The sequence below is a fragment of the Apodemus sylvaticus genome, chromosome 8 (genome assembly GCF_947179515.1).
Source record: "Apodemus sylvaticus chromosome 8, mApoSyl1.1, whole genome shotgun sequence".
Taxonomy (NCBI): domain Eukaryota; kingdom Metazoa; phylum Chordata; class Mammalia; order Rodentia; family Muridae; genus Apodemus; species Apodemus sylvaticus.
The window spans coordinates 52,624,955-52,643,893 of NC_067479.1; the positions used below are offsets into that span (position 1 = coordinate 52,624,955).

The 18,939-nt window shown below is 43.1% G+C and overlaps 1 protein-coding gene across 3 annotated transcripts in view; it reads left to right on the forward strand.

Annotated features, from left to right (window-relative positions):
* The window catches only part of Lrch1 (leucine rich repeats and calponin homology domain containing 1), a 186,530-nt gene that overhangs the window by 83,896 nt on the left and 83,695 nt on the right, over nt 1–18,939 (forward strand). For all 3 annotated transcript variants that reach the window (XM_052190953.1, XM_052190952.1, XM_052190951.1), the window contains exon 2: nt 5,379–5,523. In XM_052190953.1, coding sequence (XP_052046913.1) covers nt 5,379–5,523 — 145 coding nt within the window. The remainder of the gene's footprint in view (nt 1–5,378; nt 5,524–18,939) is intronic.

Sequence of the window (18,939 nt, forward strand, 5' to 3'; positions counted from 1 at the left end):
TAGCATGAAAGGATGCTGAATTTTGTCAAATGCTTTTTCTGCATCTAATGAGATGATCATATGGTTGCCTGTTCTTACCTGTATGTCAGAGGCGCTTACAGTTTGCATGTCTGTCTGCCATGAGCTGGCCAGTTTTCACTAGCTGTATCTGTCCTCACAGCCAGTACTCAGCCTGATTTAAAACTTAAGTATTATATGCATGTATGTATATATGGATGTACAATCTTATTTATTTTTAAATTATGTGTATGTATGTGTGTGGGTATGAGCAGTGCAAGTCCTCTGGAGTAGGAGTTAGAGTCGATTGTCAGCCCCAATGTGGGTCCTGTGAACCAGATGCAGGACCTCTGGAAGAACAGTACAGGAGCCTAAGGTTGAGCCCTCGTTCCAGCCCCCAATTTAGGCCAGGTTAGAAGCACAGTTTGGACCATCCCCACGTTTTTTTGTGATCGAGCCTCAGTTTTCTTTTAAATGGCTAAGGTCCTTGAATGTGTGTGGCTTTTTATTTCTGTAGAGAGCATATACTTGGGGAAATGTTGGGCAAGTGTGTAAATAATTCAGCATGAAGTTAATTAGCCCAGACAGACTGCTCCTGCTCGTTTTGTTTTAATTTCCACACTGCTGACTGGGGCAGCTGTTTTTGTGTAGGCGTGGGGAGCGCCTAGGCTGAGTGTAGACTTCTGACCCTCTAAAGTAGAAACCTACACAAATCCAGACGTACAAAAGCTTAAGGGAAACGGAAAGTGTCAGTAGCTTGGTGGATATGAAGGTCGGCTTATCGGGTGCAGTGAAGACCTGCTCATGGTGGATACCCATGGTCAACAGCTTGCAGTGTTTCTCAGCTTGTGGGTCACAACAACCCCCATTTGGGGGTTGAACTGCTCTTCACAAAAGTCACCCAAGACCATGGAAAAACCACAGATATTTACATTATGAGTTATAACAGTAGCAAAGTTATAGTTATGAACTAGCAACTAAAATAATTTTATGGTTGGGGTTCACCATGTGAACTGTATTAAAGGGTCACAGTCCTAGAAGGTTGAGAAAAACCACTGGTTTAGAATTGTATTTATGATGTATCCAGCCTAAAGAAGGGATCCTTGAAAAGGAATGTAAAGAATAGTAAGTTAAAAACGTCAGGTTTAAGATCGCTCAGTTGATAGCACATTTGCTTAGTGTTCACAAGGCCCAGGGTTCGAGGCCTGAGGTCATTCTCCAGCTCTGCACAAACCTGTAAGCCAGATACACCAGTACCTGCCTTGAACCAAGCAGGGGGACCAGAAGTTCAAGACCACCTACTGCTATCTAGAGCGTCCAAGGTCAACCTGGGTTACATGAAACTGTCTGAAAACCAGACACAGCCGTAACCGTTTCAGATGGGCGTGATATGACAGGCCTGTGGTTGAGCGGTGACGCTGGCAGCTGAGGCAAGAGAGTTGTGAGTTCTAGGCCACCCTGAGCCTGCATGGGAAAACCCTGCCCAAGATCCAACAAAGAACCCCAAGCCAAGCAAATAAGCAAAGAAGAAAAAGCTGAGTAGGAAGATGTGAGGCCCATTTTAAAATGAGCAAGAATGAAGGCTTGCCCTTCGGCAGGCAGGACGACCCCATCTCTGCAGAGACTCTGTGGCAGGTAAGTAGGTCCTCTCAGAAGTAGTAACGGGAGGAAGCCAATGCCCTTTCCCCCATACCTGGAGACTATGGAGGAGATCCGAGGCAAGGACAGACAACAGTCTGCACTGTAAACACTGGAGGCAGGAGACCGTAGACTACACGGAGGAGTTTGCTCTCTGTCAATTTTCTGGGATTTTCTGAGCTGAACTCGCCTGGAAACAGCTTGTTTTCTGGGCAGATTTCCTGCTTTGTGGTACAGGAAAATCTTGCGTCTTCTGCAGAGAATTGTTCTTTCTGTGATTGCCCTAAAATTTCAGGAAATTAAATTTGCTTCACCCCCCCCCCCCCACACACACACACACATTTGCTGCTCGGGAGTTGACAGTCACTTCAGTCTTTGACTAAAGCACAAATTCATTGTGACCTGAGAGTGAGAATGTGGAGGTTCTAGAAGATGCTTCTATACATACAGTTGAGTATTTTAATAGTGTGTGTATAATATATCATATATATCCACATATATTGTTTAATCTGGATACACACACACACACACACACACACACACACACATCTCTATGTGCATGCATGTGTGTGTATCTGAATGCATTCAGGTCTTTGCAGGTACAGAGGGGTCTATACTGAGAAGCCAGTCCTGTCCATCTGACCAGAGAGCCATTGTCTAGAAAGTGCAGCATTTACCAGTTTCTTAAGTCTCCAGAAAAAGTTACAACTAAGTAACTGTGTAGAACATCCTCTAAAACCCACAAATGCTGCATGCCCTGTTCTATACCTGGCTATTTACCAGCATGGGCAGTTTGTCTTAGAGATTGTTCCTTGTCATCCACAGAGAGTCCTTGCCTTCATGCTAATGAGTGATGTTCCGGTATTCCAGTAGCCATAGGGAATACAGTTGTTGTTACAGTCATGTTTATTGGTTTAATTTAATATTAGCATTATTTATGATATTTATTAATGGAGTATGAATATTTAATCAACCCTCACTGACATTCAAATTACTTTCTAACTTGTATGATTTCAGACTCTGCTGAAAAATATATCACATATATTTGTGGATGTAAATATACTACCCATATTTGTGGCTGTAAAAAGATTGAGTCAAAGTGTACACCATGTACATATGTCAGGAATCTAATCTGTTTTGATAAATGTACACATATACTACGTAATTAAAATAATTACAGTTAGACAAATTAAGTTATGTATTATTGTCTCACATAGTTGGTCTTTGTATGTGTGTGGGGATATGAAGTACCTTAAATCTCTTAGCACATCTCTAGTGTATAATATTCATTTAAAAGGGAGAACATCAGAAAGCAGCCTAGTGAACATGAGGGGAAGCCAAGGGAACAAATGACCAAGGTGGAAATGGGCCAAAGCCACACACACAGTGAAAGAAAGTGTCTAACAAAGGTGGAATTCCAAACCGGGAAGAAGCACGAGGTCAACAAGTCATCTGAGGAACCCAGGCACCCTCTAAGCAGAAGCTGTCCATCCATGTAGAGAGAATTTCTTATAAGTGTCACCTGTCAATAAAAAAAGCTGATGGCCAATGAGGAGGCCAAATAGGAGGTGGGGCAATGGCAGGAAGAGTGAGGATTCTGGGAAATAGTGAGATATGTGGGAAACTCGTCCAGGATTGCTGAGGAGATGTAAACCAGCAGATAGCTGAAATTAGGAGAGAAGGAAGAGGAGATTCGCCCCAGACTTGGAGGCATGAGGCTGAGGAGAGGTGACCAACCACGTGGAAGACATAGGATAGCTTGACTGGGCTAAATGAGTTAGGAGCTAGTCAAGGAATGAGTCAAAGCCTGTGGCCAAGGCGTTGGCTAATAAATAATTAGTCTCAGAGTCATCATTCCAGAGCAGGGGCTGGAAAGGAAAAAGGGATTTATTTTTTACACACCCACCTTACACCTTCCATTCCTGCAGCACCTTTATTCCTGTATTCATTATCATTATTGGTGTGTGTGTGTGTGTGTGCACATGTGTGTGTGTGCACATGGGAGTGGGTTGTGCTCAGTTCCCAGCATGCACGTTGAAGCCAGAAGACAATGTGATGGAGTTGATTCTCACCTTCTACCCTTACATGGGTTTGGGAGATGGACTCTAGGTTGCTAGGCCTTCACTAAGGGTCTCTTTTCTTGTTGAGACATCTTACTGAGTCTCTTCTTTAAAAAAAAAAATTATTATGTGTATGTGTACAAGTGCCTGTGCCTGTATATTGTAACTCAAGCTTGGTAGCCAGAGTACAGCTTGCAGGAGTCCATTCTCTCCTTCCACGTAAGTCCTGTAGAATGAACTCCCTCTCAGGCTTTGTGTACTAGACCATCGTGCTGGTCCCAGTAGTTGTTTGTTAAAGAATTATTTTTATTTTATGCCTGTTGTTTTGTCTGCATATGCGTATGTGAACTAAGTGTGAGCCTGGTGCCCATGATGGCCAGAAGAGGGTGCCAGATCCCTTGGAACTGGTTCATGAACTCCACGTGGGTGCTGGGAACTGAACCCAGGTCCTTTGCAAGAGCAATAAGTGCTCTTAACTACTGAGTTATCTCTCCAGCCCCTAATATGTTTTAAACAAATTTATTTTACATTTATTTTTAGCATTTATTGTTTGGGAGGCAAGTGCCATGGCGTGTGTGTGGAGGACAGAGGTACCTTTGAGTTCCAGGCATTGAACTCAGGCTGTCAGGCTTGGTGGGGGGTGCCTAAACCCACTGAGCCATCTGACTAGCCCTGCTATATGTCATTCCTAATAGGAACTAGAAGCCCAAGCTGTAACATCCTTCCCAGATTTACTCATTTTAAATAGCTGCAACCTTGTGGTGTTTGATCTGGCTCAGTTTCTCCTTGCCCTCAGTTCTATTATGATGGGTTCTACTAAAATGTCATTGTCTCTTACTGACCATGTCTTCATAATAGTAGTGTCTGTTTCAGACCTTTTAACAAGTGCCATTCATGTAGTTACAATTTATGTTACTTTAATTGAGACAATGTTGCATTGCTTTATGCACAGGAGCCCTCGGAATGCCCTTCTGTGTGTACTGTCTCTCCATTTTTGGTGGTGGGGCTCCAGTCTGAACCCAGGACTTCACATGTGGCAGGAGTTTCCCCAAGCCACATCCCCAGCCCCAGTCTTACTCAGAATAGCATCTCCTTATCTTTATATAGGAAATCTGTTGGCTTGTGAATGGAACGGCTGTTCCCTCATTCCCTCTCATGGGTGTTGGGGTAGGGGGAGTTATTTACTTGTTTTTGTCACAAGTATTGTGCTCATGGGCCAAATTCATCTTCCTTGAAGCTGTCTGAGGAGTTTTAAGTTCATGAGCATTAAAACAAACAGTTTTTGCACTTGGCTGTGGAGTCCACTTTTACTGGTAATTGTTTGGTGGTTTGTCTTGGTCTTGTATATCGTAAGTTTTCTGGTGAATAAAATAGTTTTCTAAATGCCGATTATATATTTGTAGAGGATATAAAAGACATATTTCATCTCCATTAGAAGTGGACAATAACTGGAAAGTCTATATATAATGAATGGGTGATAGTTATGGTATTTGTATTTGTGAAAAGAGTTACATTCTTGCCTAAGATAATTTTCAAAGTAGGTGAAAAGTTCCTTTTATGTAGCCAGATTTACAAATCAAAGCCCTGAAGTCTCACCATTTCCCTTATAGCATTGACAGCAGGAACAAGGCGTTGAGGACCCTGGTGATGTACTGACAGATGCTCTTTCTTTTTTTCCCATAGATCTATCTAAAAACAGGCTGGTGGAAGTACCAATGGAGCTGTGCCAATTTGTGTCACTGGAAATTCTTAACCTGTATCACAACTGTATCAGAGTTATTCCCGAGGCCATTGTTAATCTGCAGATGTTGACCCACCTAAACTTGAGGTAGGTTTACCGTGGAAACTTCATTTAGTGACCAATACAAAACCATCATGCGTTCCTGCCTACCGTCTTTTTCTATTCTTGATCTTGCAAGTAAATCACAGAGATCATGAAGAATGACCTTTGTCTTAGGGTCTTTAGTGTCCCTCTTGGTGCTGGGCTTGCCTAGATGTCAGCAGGGCAGGAACGACTTATGTAGTAGCATCGCTGCCCTATTTGATGGCATGTGTAAGGACGCTAGTGTCCTTCAAGAATCTGTGCAGCTTTTGAAGGAAGAGGGGGGAAAGAAAGTGAAGAATGATAGTTAAGGCGTTTCAAGAGGAAGGGGAAACAGCCATTCTTTGGAAGTTTGGTCTCTTTTAGAAAGTGACACAAGCCTTTGATCTCAGCACTTGGGAGGCAAGAGGCAGGTGGATCTCTGAGGTTGAGACCAGCCTGGTCTACAGAGTGAGTTCCAGAACAGCCAGGGTGAATGTGGTAGGGGGAAAAAGAAAAGAAAGTGTGGAGGACATTGAGCTCTCTAGGCAATTTCAGTTCACATTGAATTAAGCCAGGGTTTGCTGAGATGCCTCCCTCCGTCTTCATAGGATAGCATCCTGTAATGTGTTAACACTGCAGACCGGCTCTAGAGTTTCAAGGACACTAATTGCTTTAAACCTTGGGTTTAGACTTTGCAGCTGGCTGCTCTGGTCAGGCCCTGGCTCTTTTAGGAGAGGGGTGCAGTTGTTCTATTCCTTGTACCTGAATGGAAGCAAGCTCCTAGGTTCCAGCCGGAGGCTTTTCTCATGCTGCCAACACCTTGGTGTGTAAGGGATAAGACCTAGTCATCGAGGCTTGTGCTGCATAACAGACACACCCAACTTCAAAGCTCAAACTTCCCAGCAAGCCAGACACACAGCAACTCTTCATAACAGCTACCAATGCCAGTGGGCTTCGTTGTTCTCTTGGTAACACTTGTTTTAGTTGGCTCCTGAAAAAGTAGGGGCCTTCTGCTTTGTTTGTAGCCAAAACAACAAAAGAGAGCTTCCATCATGATTCTAGGAATGCACGTTTTCCCCTCAAGGTAAAAAACATTCCTAGGCGCAGTTGTCATTAGCTTTAATTTATTATTATTCTTTTTTAAAATGTAGGGTACCGTTAGGGTAGTCTGCAGGTTCATGTAGCTGATTTTCAGTTCCCACAGGGTTCTGCTTTATCTGCCCAGCTTCAGCTACAGCAGGAGCCTGCTCCCCAGGACCTGTCTGGAGCCCACACCACAGTGTCTGTAGATTCTGGTTCCTGACTTCTCAAGAGATTTATTCATGAATGACGATTGTTGCCAAGGCTGATGCAGCTTTTCTGTTTATTTACCCATTTCTGTCCTGTTGTAACATGTTTATCCTAATCGTTAGCCTATAATAATGAGTAATATAACGTAACTTTATGTTAAGTCCAGGTGCACCAAGAACTTTGGAGGGTATAGTTGACTATAAAATCCTAAAAACTTTGGTGATTGTCTTAGTCAGAGTTTCTATTCCTGCACAAACATCATGACTGAGAAGCAAGTTGGGAGGAAAGGGTTTATTTAGCTTACACTTCTGCGTTGCTGTTCATCACTAAAGGAGGTCAGGACTGGAACTCAAACAGGTCAGGAAGCAGGAGCTGATGCAGAGGCCATGGAGGGATGTTTCTTACTGGCTTGCTTCCTCTGCCTTGCTCAGCCTGCTTTCTTATAGAACCCAAGACTACCTGCCCAGGGATGGCACCACCCACAAGGGGCCTTCCCCTCTTGATCACTAATTGAGAAAATGCCCCACAGCTGGATCTCATGGAGGCATTTCCCCAACTGAAGCTCCGTTCTCTGTGATAACTCCAGCTTGGGTCAAGTTGACACATAAAACCAGCCAGTTCAGTGATCTAATTTTTTTTTTAAATAGTAATATTGAGTGTGTTCTGAGGATTTCTAGGTTGCACTCAGTTGAAAGTGAATTATTGCACTTCTCTGATGAGTAGAAAGAATATAATCAAGTCTGGGTCTCAGAATTCTTTAAGACAGGAAAGGGACTGGAGAGATGGCTCTGCATTAAGATCACTGGCTGCTTTTCCAGAGGACCAAGGTTCAATTCCTGTCACTCACGCAGCGTCTATAACTCTAGTTCTGGGAATCTAGTGCCCTCTTCTGGTACCAAGGCTGCAAGGAGTATACAGAAATGCATGCAAACAAATCACCCACACACATAAAATATTTAAAAAAAAATTAAAATCTTGGAAAAGAAAAAGACTAAGAAACTGTTGGCAGTGGGCACGGACTAGTGCAGTGGGCGTTCTGTGGTGAATTTCTGCATGAGGGATGGAGAAAGTGCAGAGGCTGCTAACTGTGCTTTGTGGCTTACTTAATTTCTCCATGGTGTCTCGTCTCCTAATTATGTTTGTAATTTTAAATTTTGTCTGGTTTTCTTTTTCCACATTTCCTACTGTGAATATTGGCAGGGTTGAAGCTTACTTTCCTGCACTGAACCTGTGATCATTGAAAGAACGTGCTGTAAGGAATAAAAGATAAGAAAGAGTCTGTCTCTTATTGCCCAGAAGCTTTATGTGAGGAAGTACCAAACACATATGGCTAGCCTCTAAGCTTTTTAAAAGGCCAGGCACTACTGCTACTGCTGCTGCTGCTTCCTCTTCCTCCTCCTCCTGCCCCTCTTCCTCATTGCATTATATTTTAAATTTCTTTTGTGTGCAGGAAGTACCGCACACCATGGTGTGTGTGTGTGTGTGTGTGTGTGACCTGCATGTGTGCAGGTCAGAGGGCAACTTACAGCAGTCAGTTCTTTCATTTATCTTTGTGGGTCCTGGGGATTGAACTCAAGTCCCCAGGCCTAGTTGCAGGTGCCTTTAGCCCATGAACCACTTTGAGAACCTAACATACTAACTTCCCAGTTTTCTGTGAGAAACCATTCTGATCAAAGGCAACTCAGGGAGGGAAGGGTTTGTTTGTCTTACAGCTTACAGTCCATTATTGGGGGGGGATGGGGGAGTGGGAGCTCTGAAACTCAAGGCAAGAGCTGATGCAGAGGCCATGGAAGGGTGCTGCTTACAGACTTGCTTTTCCTGGCTTGCTCAGCCTGCTTTCTTACACAACCCAGGACCACCTGCCCAGGTGTGGCACCACCCACAGTGGGCTGGGCCCTCCCACATCAATCACAAATCTGGAAAATGCACCCAGGGATTTGCCCACAGGCCAGTCTCATTGGTGGCAATACCTCAGGTGAAGGTTACTCTTCTTAGGTGACTTTAATTTGTGTCAGGGTGACAAAAACAAGTGACACTTTTGATGCCCGTATATGAGTATGTAAATATGAAATGAAATATGAGGTTTTGAGTGTTTTAAATAAGAAATGAGGTTTTGAGTGTTACATTGTTATTCAATTAGAGTCCTTAATTCCTGCTTGATTAACAGATTTAGGAACTGTGCTTGCTGGTACTACCTGTCTGGTGAGCTTCAGTTATTTCTAGGCTTGGGAATGATTTTGGTACATTGAGTCAGTGCTCTTGCCTGAGATTTGTTTATTTATATTTGTTTTGTTTATTTTTGAAACAGTGGCTGACTAGCATATTTGTTTACTTGCAACTATGTAACCTTGTCTAGACAATGCTGTTGAGTAATGTCACAATACTTCTGTGATGGCAGCTTCCTGACTCAGACTGGCCCGGACTCCAGCTGGCTGCAAGCTAGTAACCGGAGGGGTTTAGGAGGTCACAGTTGGGCAACAGCCTGAACAAATAAGGGGTTATTGAATTTAAATGTTCATTTATTTGGTTGTATGCGTGAAACAGCTTGGGAGTGTGTTTTCTCCACATATATGTTCTAGGGGTTGAATTTAGTTACTAACGTTGGCAGATAGCAACCTTGAGCCACTTGCCTGCCCTGAGTCATCTCCTTTTATAAGCAACTAAAACATTATCTTTTCTGTGGTGCTTGGTGTTTCTGTGTTTTTTCTCTTTCTCTCTCTCTGCCTCTCTCCTTCTCTCTCCTTCTCTCCCTCTCATGTTCTTGCATTTTATGTGTTGTTTTATTTCGTTTTGCTTTGTTTCTGTGACTGGGGATCAAACTCAGGACACTGTACTCGGAACCCTTGTGCTCTGTCACAGGGCTTCAGTGCCAGCCCCGTTCTTGCTATATTTAAAATTTCTCCTTTTCTTAATAAATTATAAGCAGGAATTGCTAATTTTGTACATTCTGAAATAGAAAAGATCCCATATAAAGATACTTTGAATTTATGGCAAACGTTCGAAGTTGGTTCCATCCCCTGAGAAACATTGTATATTATAGCAGTGTAAACATCCATAAATATTTGAGAATGGTCATGGTCATGGACATGGTGGCGGCGATGGAGGAACAGGGACACAGTGCAGCTACTTAGCCAGGTTCTTGGCTGGTTTTCTCTCTTCTTTGTGTTATCTGCCATCTTCACATGGCTGCTTTGTGCCAAGGACCCTTGCGTCCTCTCAAGCGTCAGGATTAATTCACACATGAAAACATCTTTACCACGAACTGCAGTTAGAAACACGAAACTGTTTTCCGCATTTTCTCCCATGATGGGAATGTAACATTGGTGGGAAACACTGATTTATTGCTGTTTGTGTAGCCTGTGGTTGAAGCATGGAGGCTTTTTATCTTTGCTTTTTGGTGTTCACAACCAAAGGTTATGTTAGTGTTGTGTATGTGCCCCCTATGTCTTCCTGTTAGAAAATGCCTTTGTCCAAGAAAAGAGGCCAAGAGCAATAAAACTGATTCAGCAAGCCTGTTGCTACACAGCAACAAACACTTAGAACTGACACCCACCCAGGCGAGCCTAAAATCTATTTTAAACGGTTGGAAAGGTGTCAGGGCACCATAAGAAACTAGAATAGCCCAGAGGAACAGAGACTTGGCAGCAGTTAGTGTTGTGAATCTCAGAACGGAGATGGAGACTTTGTCATAGTGGGCTCATTTCAGAGAACGGAGGTGTGAAAAACTGAACTTCTTTATGCATTTAATCAGACTGCTTCCAGGATGAGGGGGAGTGGGGTTCCTGTTCTCAGAGGAAACAGGACCAGCTGGGCCTGGATTGCTTGCTCTTCAGAAACCCCGTGTCCCAGTGTCCCATCAGCTTAGCTGGAGTTGGTTTGGAGCAATTGCCTGTGTAGAGGGTTGTCTGGTCCACAAGATGTTATCGCACTGGAGAAGGAATGTATTTTAGCTGCCATCTCTGCTGCCTGGCATCCCTTCTGGCTGCTAAACAATGCACAAAAGGAGCCAACTTCCTGATGGTCACATAACCCGTATCCCCACATTCTTCTAACGCTCATTCTCAGAAAGAATCTTTAATCCTCTGGACACCCGCCCTTTGATTTGAGGGACCCTAGGCCAGGGCAGCTTTAGAAAATATAGTTGTTTCATTTTTGTTGTTGTTGTTGTTGTTGTGAAACAAAGATTAATTTTCATTGTTCTATTGCCTCATGCTGCCATTTCTAAAGAAACCATCTCTGGTAAAATAGTGTATCTTTTCTCTAGAAAATTGGAAAATTGATATTGTTTTTCTGAACTTGGAGTTTTGTTTCAATTGATACACATTTAAATATCTTTCTCTCTCTCTCCCTCTCCATCTCCCTCTCCCTCCCTCCCTCTCTCTCTCTCTCTCTCTCTCTCTCTCTCTCTCTCTCTCTCTCTCTCTCTTTCTTTTCTGTCTCCCTCTGTTTTTTTTGGATTTGTTTTTTTGAGAAGTCCTGGCTGTCCTGGAACTCACTCTGTAGACCAGGCTGGCCTTGAACTCAGAAATCCTCCTGCCTCTGCCTCCCAGAGTGCTGGGATTACAGGCGTGCTCCACCACTGTCTGGCTAAATCTCCTTTTTGTGAAACTCTATTCAAAGGGAAAATTAGAGTGTTTGTGTGTGTTAGTATGTGTTTGCTTGTATATGTGTGCTGGTCTATCTGTGTGTATATAAGTGCATGTGTGTACATATATACATATATGTGCTTATAGGATGCTTATGTTGTATCTTATGAAATCTTAGATACACAGAGACACCAAAACACACTGAGACAGATTGGAATTCAATAGTAGTAATCTTAAAATCTGGAAACACTTTTCATGGAAGTGGTGTTTTGGTGAAAGTGGAAGCAGTCTGCATATGCCTTAAGCCTTGGGTTTTCTAGGGCATTTGTTCGTACGGTTGAACACATAGGCCTTGGGCCTTAAGCTTTTGGGTGTGCTTGTGAATTGTTGTTTGTAAAGTGTGTGTAGATTTATGTGTCTTTGTTTTGTGCTGGCAGGCTACCAAACACAAGTAAATTAATAATGGGATATTTCTTATCAAATTCCATTCCTTTTAGCGTAGCCCATACTTGGCAAGGCTTCCGAGGAGGGTTTTTCCATTGTGCACACCTGATCACAGATGTTTTAGCTTACTGTTTGTATTGGGGGTGGAAAAGGCACAGCACAAAAGCTGCTTTATGCTCTCAGCAGAACGAAGTCTGAGCTCGCTGGCTGTGCTTCCTGCTCTGGTTTCTGATCTTTTTTTTTTTTTTTTCTTTTTGGTTTTTTGGATTTGGTTTTTTTGAGACAGGGTTTCTCTGTATAGCACTGGCTGTCCTGGAATTCACTCTGTAGACCAGGCTGGCCTCGAACTCAGAAATCCGCCTGCCTCTGCCTCCCAGAGTGCTGGGATTACAGGCGTGCGCCACCACCTCCCGGCTTGTGTTTTCTGATCTTTATAGGGATGTGAAGATCTTTGTGCCTCAGAATGACTCTCAGGAAATGAGGTGAATGCTTGTTTGGAATTCACTGCAGACATTTCTCTTCACTTATGGTAATTCTCAATGATTTTCTTCTGAGGTCCCACATGAGCAAGCTCCAAATATTTTTCTAACTAGACCAGTAAAAGCCCTGGGAAACATTGCCATTCCATCAATAATCAACTCATTACATTTCCTGTACAACTACTGCAGTTAATATAATGTCTCATGAATAGTGCTTGTGTGGGAGGAGAGCTTGGAGAGAAAGAACATACATACATATACACAATGTGTATATATTTGTATCTGTGTATTTGTGTATATATGTATATGTTAATGTATGTATGTACATATATTATATATGTATATAATGTTGTATTTTATAAAAAAGAAAAGGAAGCCAGGGATATGTTTGATAAGAATTAGGTTTGGTGAGGTGGAAGGCAGTATGTCTGCAGGTCCATGCTGAGGTATCCCTTCACCCTGAGGTACCAGCCACACACAATCAGGGTGTAGTTCATTTAGGGCATGGGGAGGGGAGTTGAGGGAGTAGAGACAGAGAAAGGCAGAGAAAGGAAGGGGTGGGGTAGAGGCTGGCCATGAACTCATGGAGAGGGAGGCTGGAGGGGAATGGTCAGAGAAGGGACGGAGAGGGAAGAGGGTAAGAGAGTGAGGAGGGGGCAACAGCCCCTTTTATAGTGAGCCAGGCACACCTGGCTGTTGCCGGGTAACTGTGGGGCGGAGCCTAGAAGAAATGCTGACATATAAACTATATAAAGAAAACTTTGGGTCTGTGGACCAATCACTGTCCTCATCTCCAGCACCACCATTTAGTCCTGACAGCTCTGAAGGAGCCCCTGGGCAGCCTTTGTAGTAGGTGTGAGGCAGAAAAGGGGTTTTTCCCAAGTCACTGAGTGACAGAAAGGAGTGGTACTGAGCACTTTGACCTTGTTATCTTGCTGAGTGCTGTCTCCCCTGCGTTCCATGCACTGTAGAACCTTTTCATGAACCTGAAAGTGATTGTGAGGGAGTTTTTCAGGGACAGCCCAAGTATGGAAACAAGAAGCCTTTGTATTCGCAGGTTGCTATGGTTCCTCCAAGTATCCCTCAGACTGTAAATTCCTGCATTCTTTTCCTTATGTGAGACAGGGTCTCACCATGTAGCCAGGGCTGTCTTGGAACTTGAGACCAGGCTTGCTTCAAACTTTAAACTCACAGAGATATGTCTACCTCTCTTCCAGAATATGCTCCAAGTGACCTAAAGATACCCCAAAAGGTGCCACCCACCTTCTCAAAACCCATAAGTTCTCCTGTCCTAAGATCACCACTCAGGTGCCCAAGTCTGACCTTTGGTCACACATGACCTTTGGGGACTACACATGACCTTTGACAGTCAGTTGTCCAAACCATAGTATACACTGTATTTTTTTTTTAAATCACCCTTAAATTGTTTGTACTTTTCAGGATTATTCTGACCAGTGAGCTCTAAATTCTATAGAGTTGCTTTAAGGTACCATTTAAAAATTTATTTTGAATTTGATTCATTGTTTCAAGCTATGTTTCCGGTTTGTAGATTCTTTATATTGTTCAAGATTTTCCTTATAGCCTATGCAATTAATTTCATGAATAATTCACGTGTATTTGCTGAGGTTGGGGGGGGGGATAATACATATACATGTAAAAAAAAAGTTGTCAACTCTAAATTTAAAAGTCAATCACACCTCTACCATTGTAACATGTTTCATGTTTGTAGCTGGTGTTTCGTTGCTGTGATTAAATAACTGAGCAAAACATCCTGAGGGTGAAAAACTTCATTTTAGAACTCGCATGGACCCTGCTCCTGAGGGAGTGGCAGAGCAGGGTTGCTCTCCTCCTCACAGCCCGGAAGCAGCTGGCGAGGATGCCTGTGCTAATGGACTTCTTCCTCCTGCTTTGATTCCTCTTGGGTCCTTAGCCTATGGGCTGGTGTGGCCTATATTCATGGCACTAATTCAGAATTCTCTCATTATGTGAAAGAGTTGTGCAGCAGTGAGCTCATTGAACAGGATTCTCGATGGGGAAAATAGTTCCTGGAGGTTAGGAAGGAATTCTTTTGCGTCTAGATCAAGTATCTTCAGGAGTGTGAGGGACCAGGTGCCTGCGGGTGGTGGAGCGGAACCAAAGGATGACCTGTGTGCTTTGAGAGTTCATTTGCTTTTAGTTAGTAAGCTGAACCAGAGCCCTACAGGGAGCTCAAGCAACTGCTTAGGAGCCCTCTCCACTTTGGAGATGATGCCTTCCATGAGACCACTGTGCCCTTACCCTGGAAAATAGCTGAACTCCCTCATGGTGACCATTGAGTTTGAGTGTTTGGTAGCAGTGCACTTTTGTAGAATCCATAGGACTAGCCAGGAATCCTTTATCACTGTCTAAAGGAAGTTTCTCTTCTTTATTCCTTGGGAGTCACCAAACTTTTATACTTAGATCTCCAGAAACCCTATAGGAAGCTCTGCAACTTATATACTATAGAAAAACACTATCATAGTTAAGATAGTAGATAGGTGATTGTAGTTCAGAGAGATGTGGCCTGGTCCTGACAGGGATGAAGTTCACATACCTTTCATAGTTTCTAGGAGCTTCACATTGCTTTGTGAGCACAAAAAGAACTCAGGAAGTGTGGGAAATAGAGGGATTCTGTTTGGTAATGAAGCCAGCGATGTTTCCCTTCCTTGATCACCCTTCCCTGGGACTTTCCTGCCTTTTCCTCTTTCTTCTCTGCTCCCAAGTCTGAATATTCTCTCTCTTCTGGCACTTACTTGAAGCTGGAGTTTGCTAAAGCTTTGGTGCCGAAAGCTTCCTCTAAGACCTGTCTCACAAGTTCCAAGTTTATTCTCCATCTGTTTGGCTCCTTTGAACATCATTCCTTGCTTCCTTCGCTGCCTGCCATCCAGTTCCTCGTGGACGTCTCATTTACACCTCAAAATTCAGCATGAGCAAAACTAAGTGTAGAGGTTTGAATGAGGATGGCCCTGTAGACTCCTGTGTTTACACACTTGGTCCCCAGTTCCTGAAGCTGTTTGGGAAGGCTTAGGGGGTGTGGCCTCGCTGGAGGAGGTGTGTCATTGCGGGGTGGGGGGGTGGAGGTGGAGGTGGTGGTGGTGGTGGTGTGGTGGTGGAGGCAGGCTTTGAGGTTTCTGCAGCCATAGGCAATTCCCAGTTAGCTCTTTGTGCCTGCTTGTGGTTCAGCCTGTTACTTCCCCTCTGACGTCATGGACCATCTCCAGAACCATTAACCAAAGGAGTCCTTTTCTGCGTTGCCTTGGTTGTGGTGTTTTATCACAGCCATGGGAAAGTAACTAAGACTGAGGCCATTTCTCGTGTGCCTTGTCTTCTTTCTCGCTTTCTTTCATTCTTTAATTCTCCTCACACCTGCTGGAGATCTCAGAATCATCGGAACCCCTTTCCTTCACCCTCTTTTGCACAAACCAATCATTAACTACTAGCGCAACATTTTATTGTGTCCTGCCAGAAAGTCTGTGCTTTCCCCTCACCATATCCTGGCTTTCTTGTGCTGTTTTTAAATTTCAGAATGAATGCATGGAGGGATGACCCTCGAGCCTTGGTAAACCCATTACTAAGAAAGCAGGTGGGTAATGGAGAATTTGCTGGCCTGTCTGCCTAGCTTATTTGGCTAATTAGAGGCCAATGAAAGAACCTATCACAAAAAACAAGGAGATGGCATGCATGTGCAAGTACACACACACACACACACACACACACACACACACACACAACACACACACACACACACACCCCAGTATAACCCCAAACCTATGTTGTTAGTTTTGAAAGTGTTTGATAAATTAACATTCTCGCTGATACTGAGTTTTCCTGGACGATTCCCCTTGATTTTTAAGCATTTATTTTCATTTTAAATGAAGCAGATTTCAAGCAGCAGTTTTTACAGTGACTGCCATGCTCTTTGAATTTAAAGAGCTTAGACCTAAGGAGACAAATTATCTAAGGTCGAGGCATTATCTAATCCAACTGTGGTTATTTCTTAGCAGTGGTTGCTACCCAGTTGGGGTGTAAACATATGGAATATTTTAAGCAGTGAGTTATTTATACTCAAGAGGAGACTGATGGACTGTTATTGTGGGAAACCAGTACAGTTGTGGTCCCCAAATATGGTGCAGGCATGCACAGCTGAAAGGCTGTGCAGCAGCTACCGCAGAATTCGGTTTGAATTCTGAGACATGCCTTTGAAGGTTCACTCTGGGGACCTGATGTTGACTGCGTTCTCCTTTCAAACCGAATCCTTAACATGCATTTTACATGTGTGGGCATGAAATTAATTGGCATAGTTTTTAAGAACCCAGTTCAAGTCATAATTGAAATAATCATGTGCGTTTCTAGTTTTAAGGCATTTTGAGATTGCAAATGACAGTAATGGTCAGGCTGTAGTTATCACAATTGCTCTCAAAGTAAGGTTTAAACTTGGGCTCCCAGATTGTCTGTGTGCACTGAACTTGAACTAAATCCTTTGGCCTTAGGTTAGTGTAGAATAGTAGAACATGTGAGACCCTGGATTTAAAACTTTCCGATTGATGAATTTATATAAGATAATTCTTTTGTTCAACAGTGAAGCATACGGATAGTGTCTATTTGATTTTAGCTTTATAGTATAAAATTAAAGTGTATCGATACTATCATGAGGTAACTCAAAGGCAGCTTTTGTAGTTAATTGTCACATTCCTGTGGGAAGGAAGGGCGTGGGGGTAGGAGTGCTGTGACAGTGCAGTGGGAAGTACTCAGTCATTAAGGGAAGGCGAGGCTTTGCTGGGTTGGCTTGCAGGAAGCAGGAAAATGAACTGGTTCTCTCTGGTTATTGTTCACTGCTCTGTGTATATGAAAATTAGCAGGTGCCATATGCAAAACAGAAGACAGCAGTGATGCTTTAAGGGAAGGCACGCAGATTTCACACCCGGCAAAGTATCCTGTCAACAAAGGAAACTTCCTAGCTAAAGCAACTGCTGCTTCCTGCAGATCAGGTGCCCAGCACAGACAGTAATACTCCTGCAGCCAGTCCAGATGTCTGTGCCATCTCTCTGCTGGGAGCTAGCTGTAGCAGCTGAGTCTGGCGTGGCCACACTGAAACCAGTCCTGTGACTCTTTGGCCCTGAGGTGTTTTCTTATCAGTTTTGTGGAGGTTAAATAATTTCACATCACTGTTCCCATGACTGTCTGAAGACCTAGAAGTATATCTCAGGGTTCAGGTTTTGCTAGAGAACAGGCAGATGACGTCAGGGAAAAGGTCATTGGTGGGAGTATGTCCCAGTCCTGACTGTCTGGACTAAAGACAGGACTTGCCTGGGGTCAGAGTCTAGTTTAGATCTCCTCAGCAGGTCTTTGATTATTATTAGCTTGTATAAGTTTTCACTGATTGAAACACAGAATCATATTTTATTCTCTTTTTGTCTGTTAGAGAATAGGACAGCCTTATTTATCAAACCCAGTAATTATTATACTCTTTAATGGTATAAAATATCTTAGGTAAAATTCTAATTGTCCTATAGGTTTTTAATGTTCCTGTTTGACTTGGGGCATCTAGATGGTTTCCATACTTAATAAGTACTTACTGTTTTTTAGATCTCCAGTGGTATCTCCCCTGCCCTGCTTCTGATATCTTGCTAATCAGCGCTTAAAAGCAGCTGAAATTTTAAGCAGTTGAGGACAATGAGTTGAAATAGCTGAACACATATCTGCTCTATTGTTAACTCTCCATATAACCATATTAGTAGTAAGATATGGTTGGTTTCACTTTTATTTAGTGTTTGGCTAAGCCCTTTTGCATCTAGACGTTCATGCTAGGTAGATCTTTTAAAATATCTTTTATGTTTACTTATTTGTGTGTGTGCACGTGTGCGCACACATATATGAGTAATTTAGCATATGTGGAGGTTTGAAGACAACTTTTTTTTTTGGTTTTTTTGGATTTGTTTTTTTTTTGTTTTTTGTTGTTTTTTTTTTTTTGTTTTTTTGAGACAGGGTCTCTCTGTGTAGCCCTGGCTGTTCTGGAACTCACTCTGTAGACCAGGCTGTCCTGGAACTCACTCTGTAGACCAGGCTGGCCTCAAACTCAGAAATATGCCTGCCTCTGCCTCCCAGAGTGTTGGGATTACAGGCGTGTGCCACCACTGCCCGGCTGAAGACAACTTTCTACAGTCTATTTTCTCTTTTGCTATTGGTCCTGGAGGTCAAATTCAGATCATCAGTGCTGGTGTAAGCTCCTTTTCCCACTGAGCCATCTTACCAGATCATGGCAGATCTTATTATGTTCATTTTTTAGCCAACAAGACCAGATAGATTAAATGGCGTAGCTCAAGCTATAGAAATGAATGTTTTGGCAAAGGTGGGATTTCAACTTCTCCCTTGTGGTTCCAGAACTGATGAGCATTCTGCCCAGGAATATAGAGGTCAAAGTAGATGAATCCGCGATAAACATTTCCTATGAATTATTTCTGAGTCATTTCTAAGTCAGTTTATTAAGTGAAGACACGTGCGCACGCACACACGCACGCACACACGCACGCACACACGCATGCACACACGGACACACACACACAACTATATTTTGAAGAGGGGAAAGAGTATTATTCCTTGATAGTGAACTCAGAAAAAAGAAT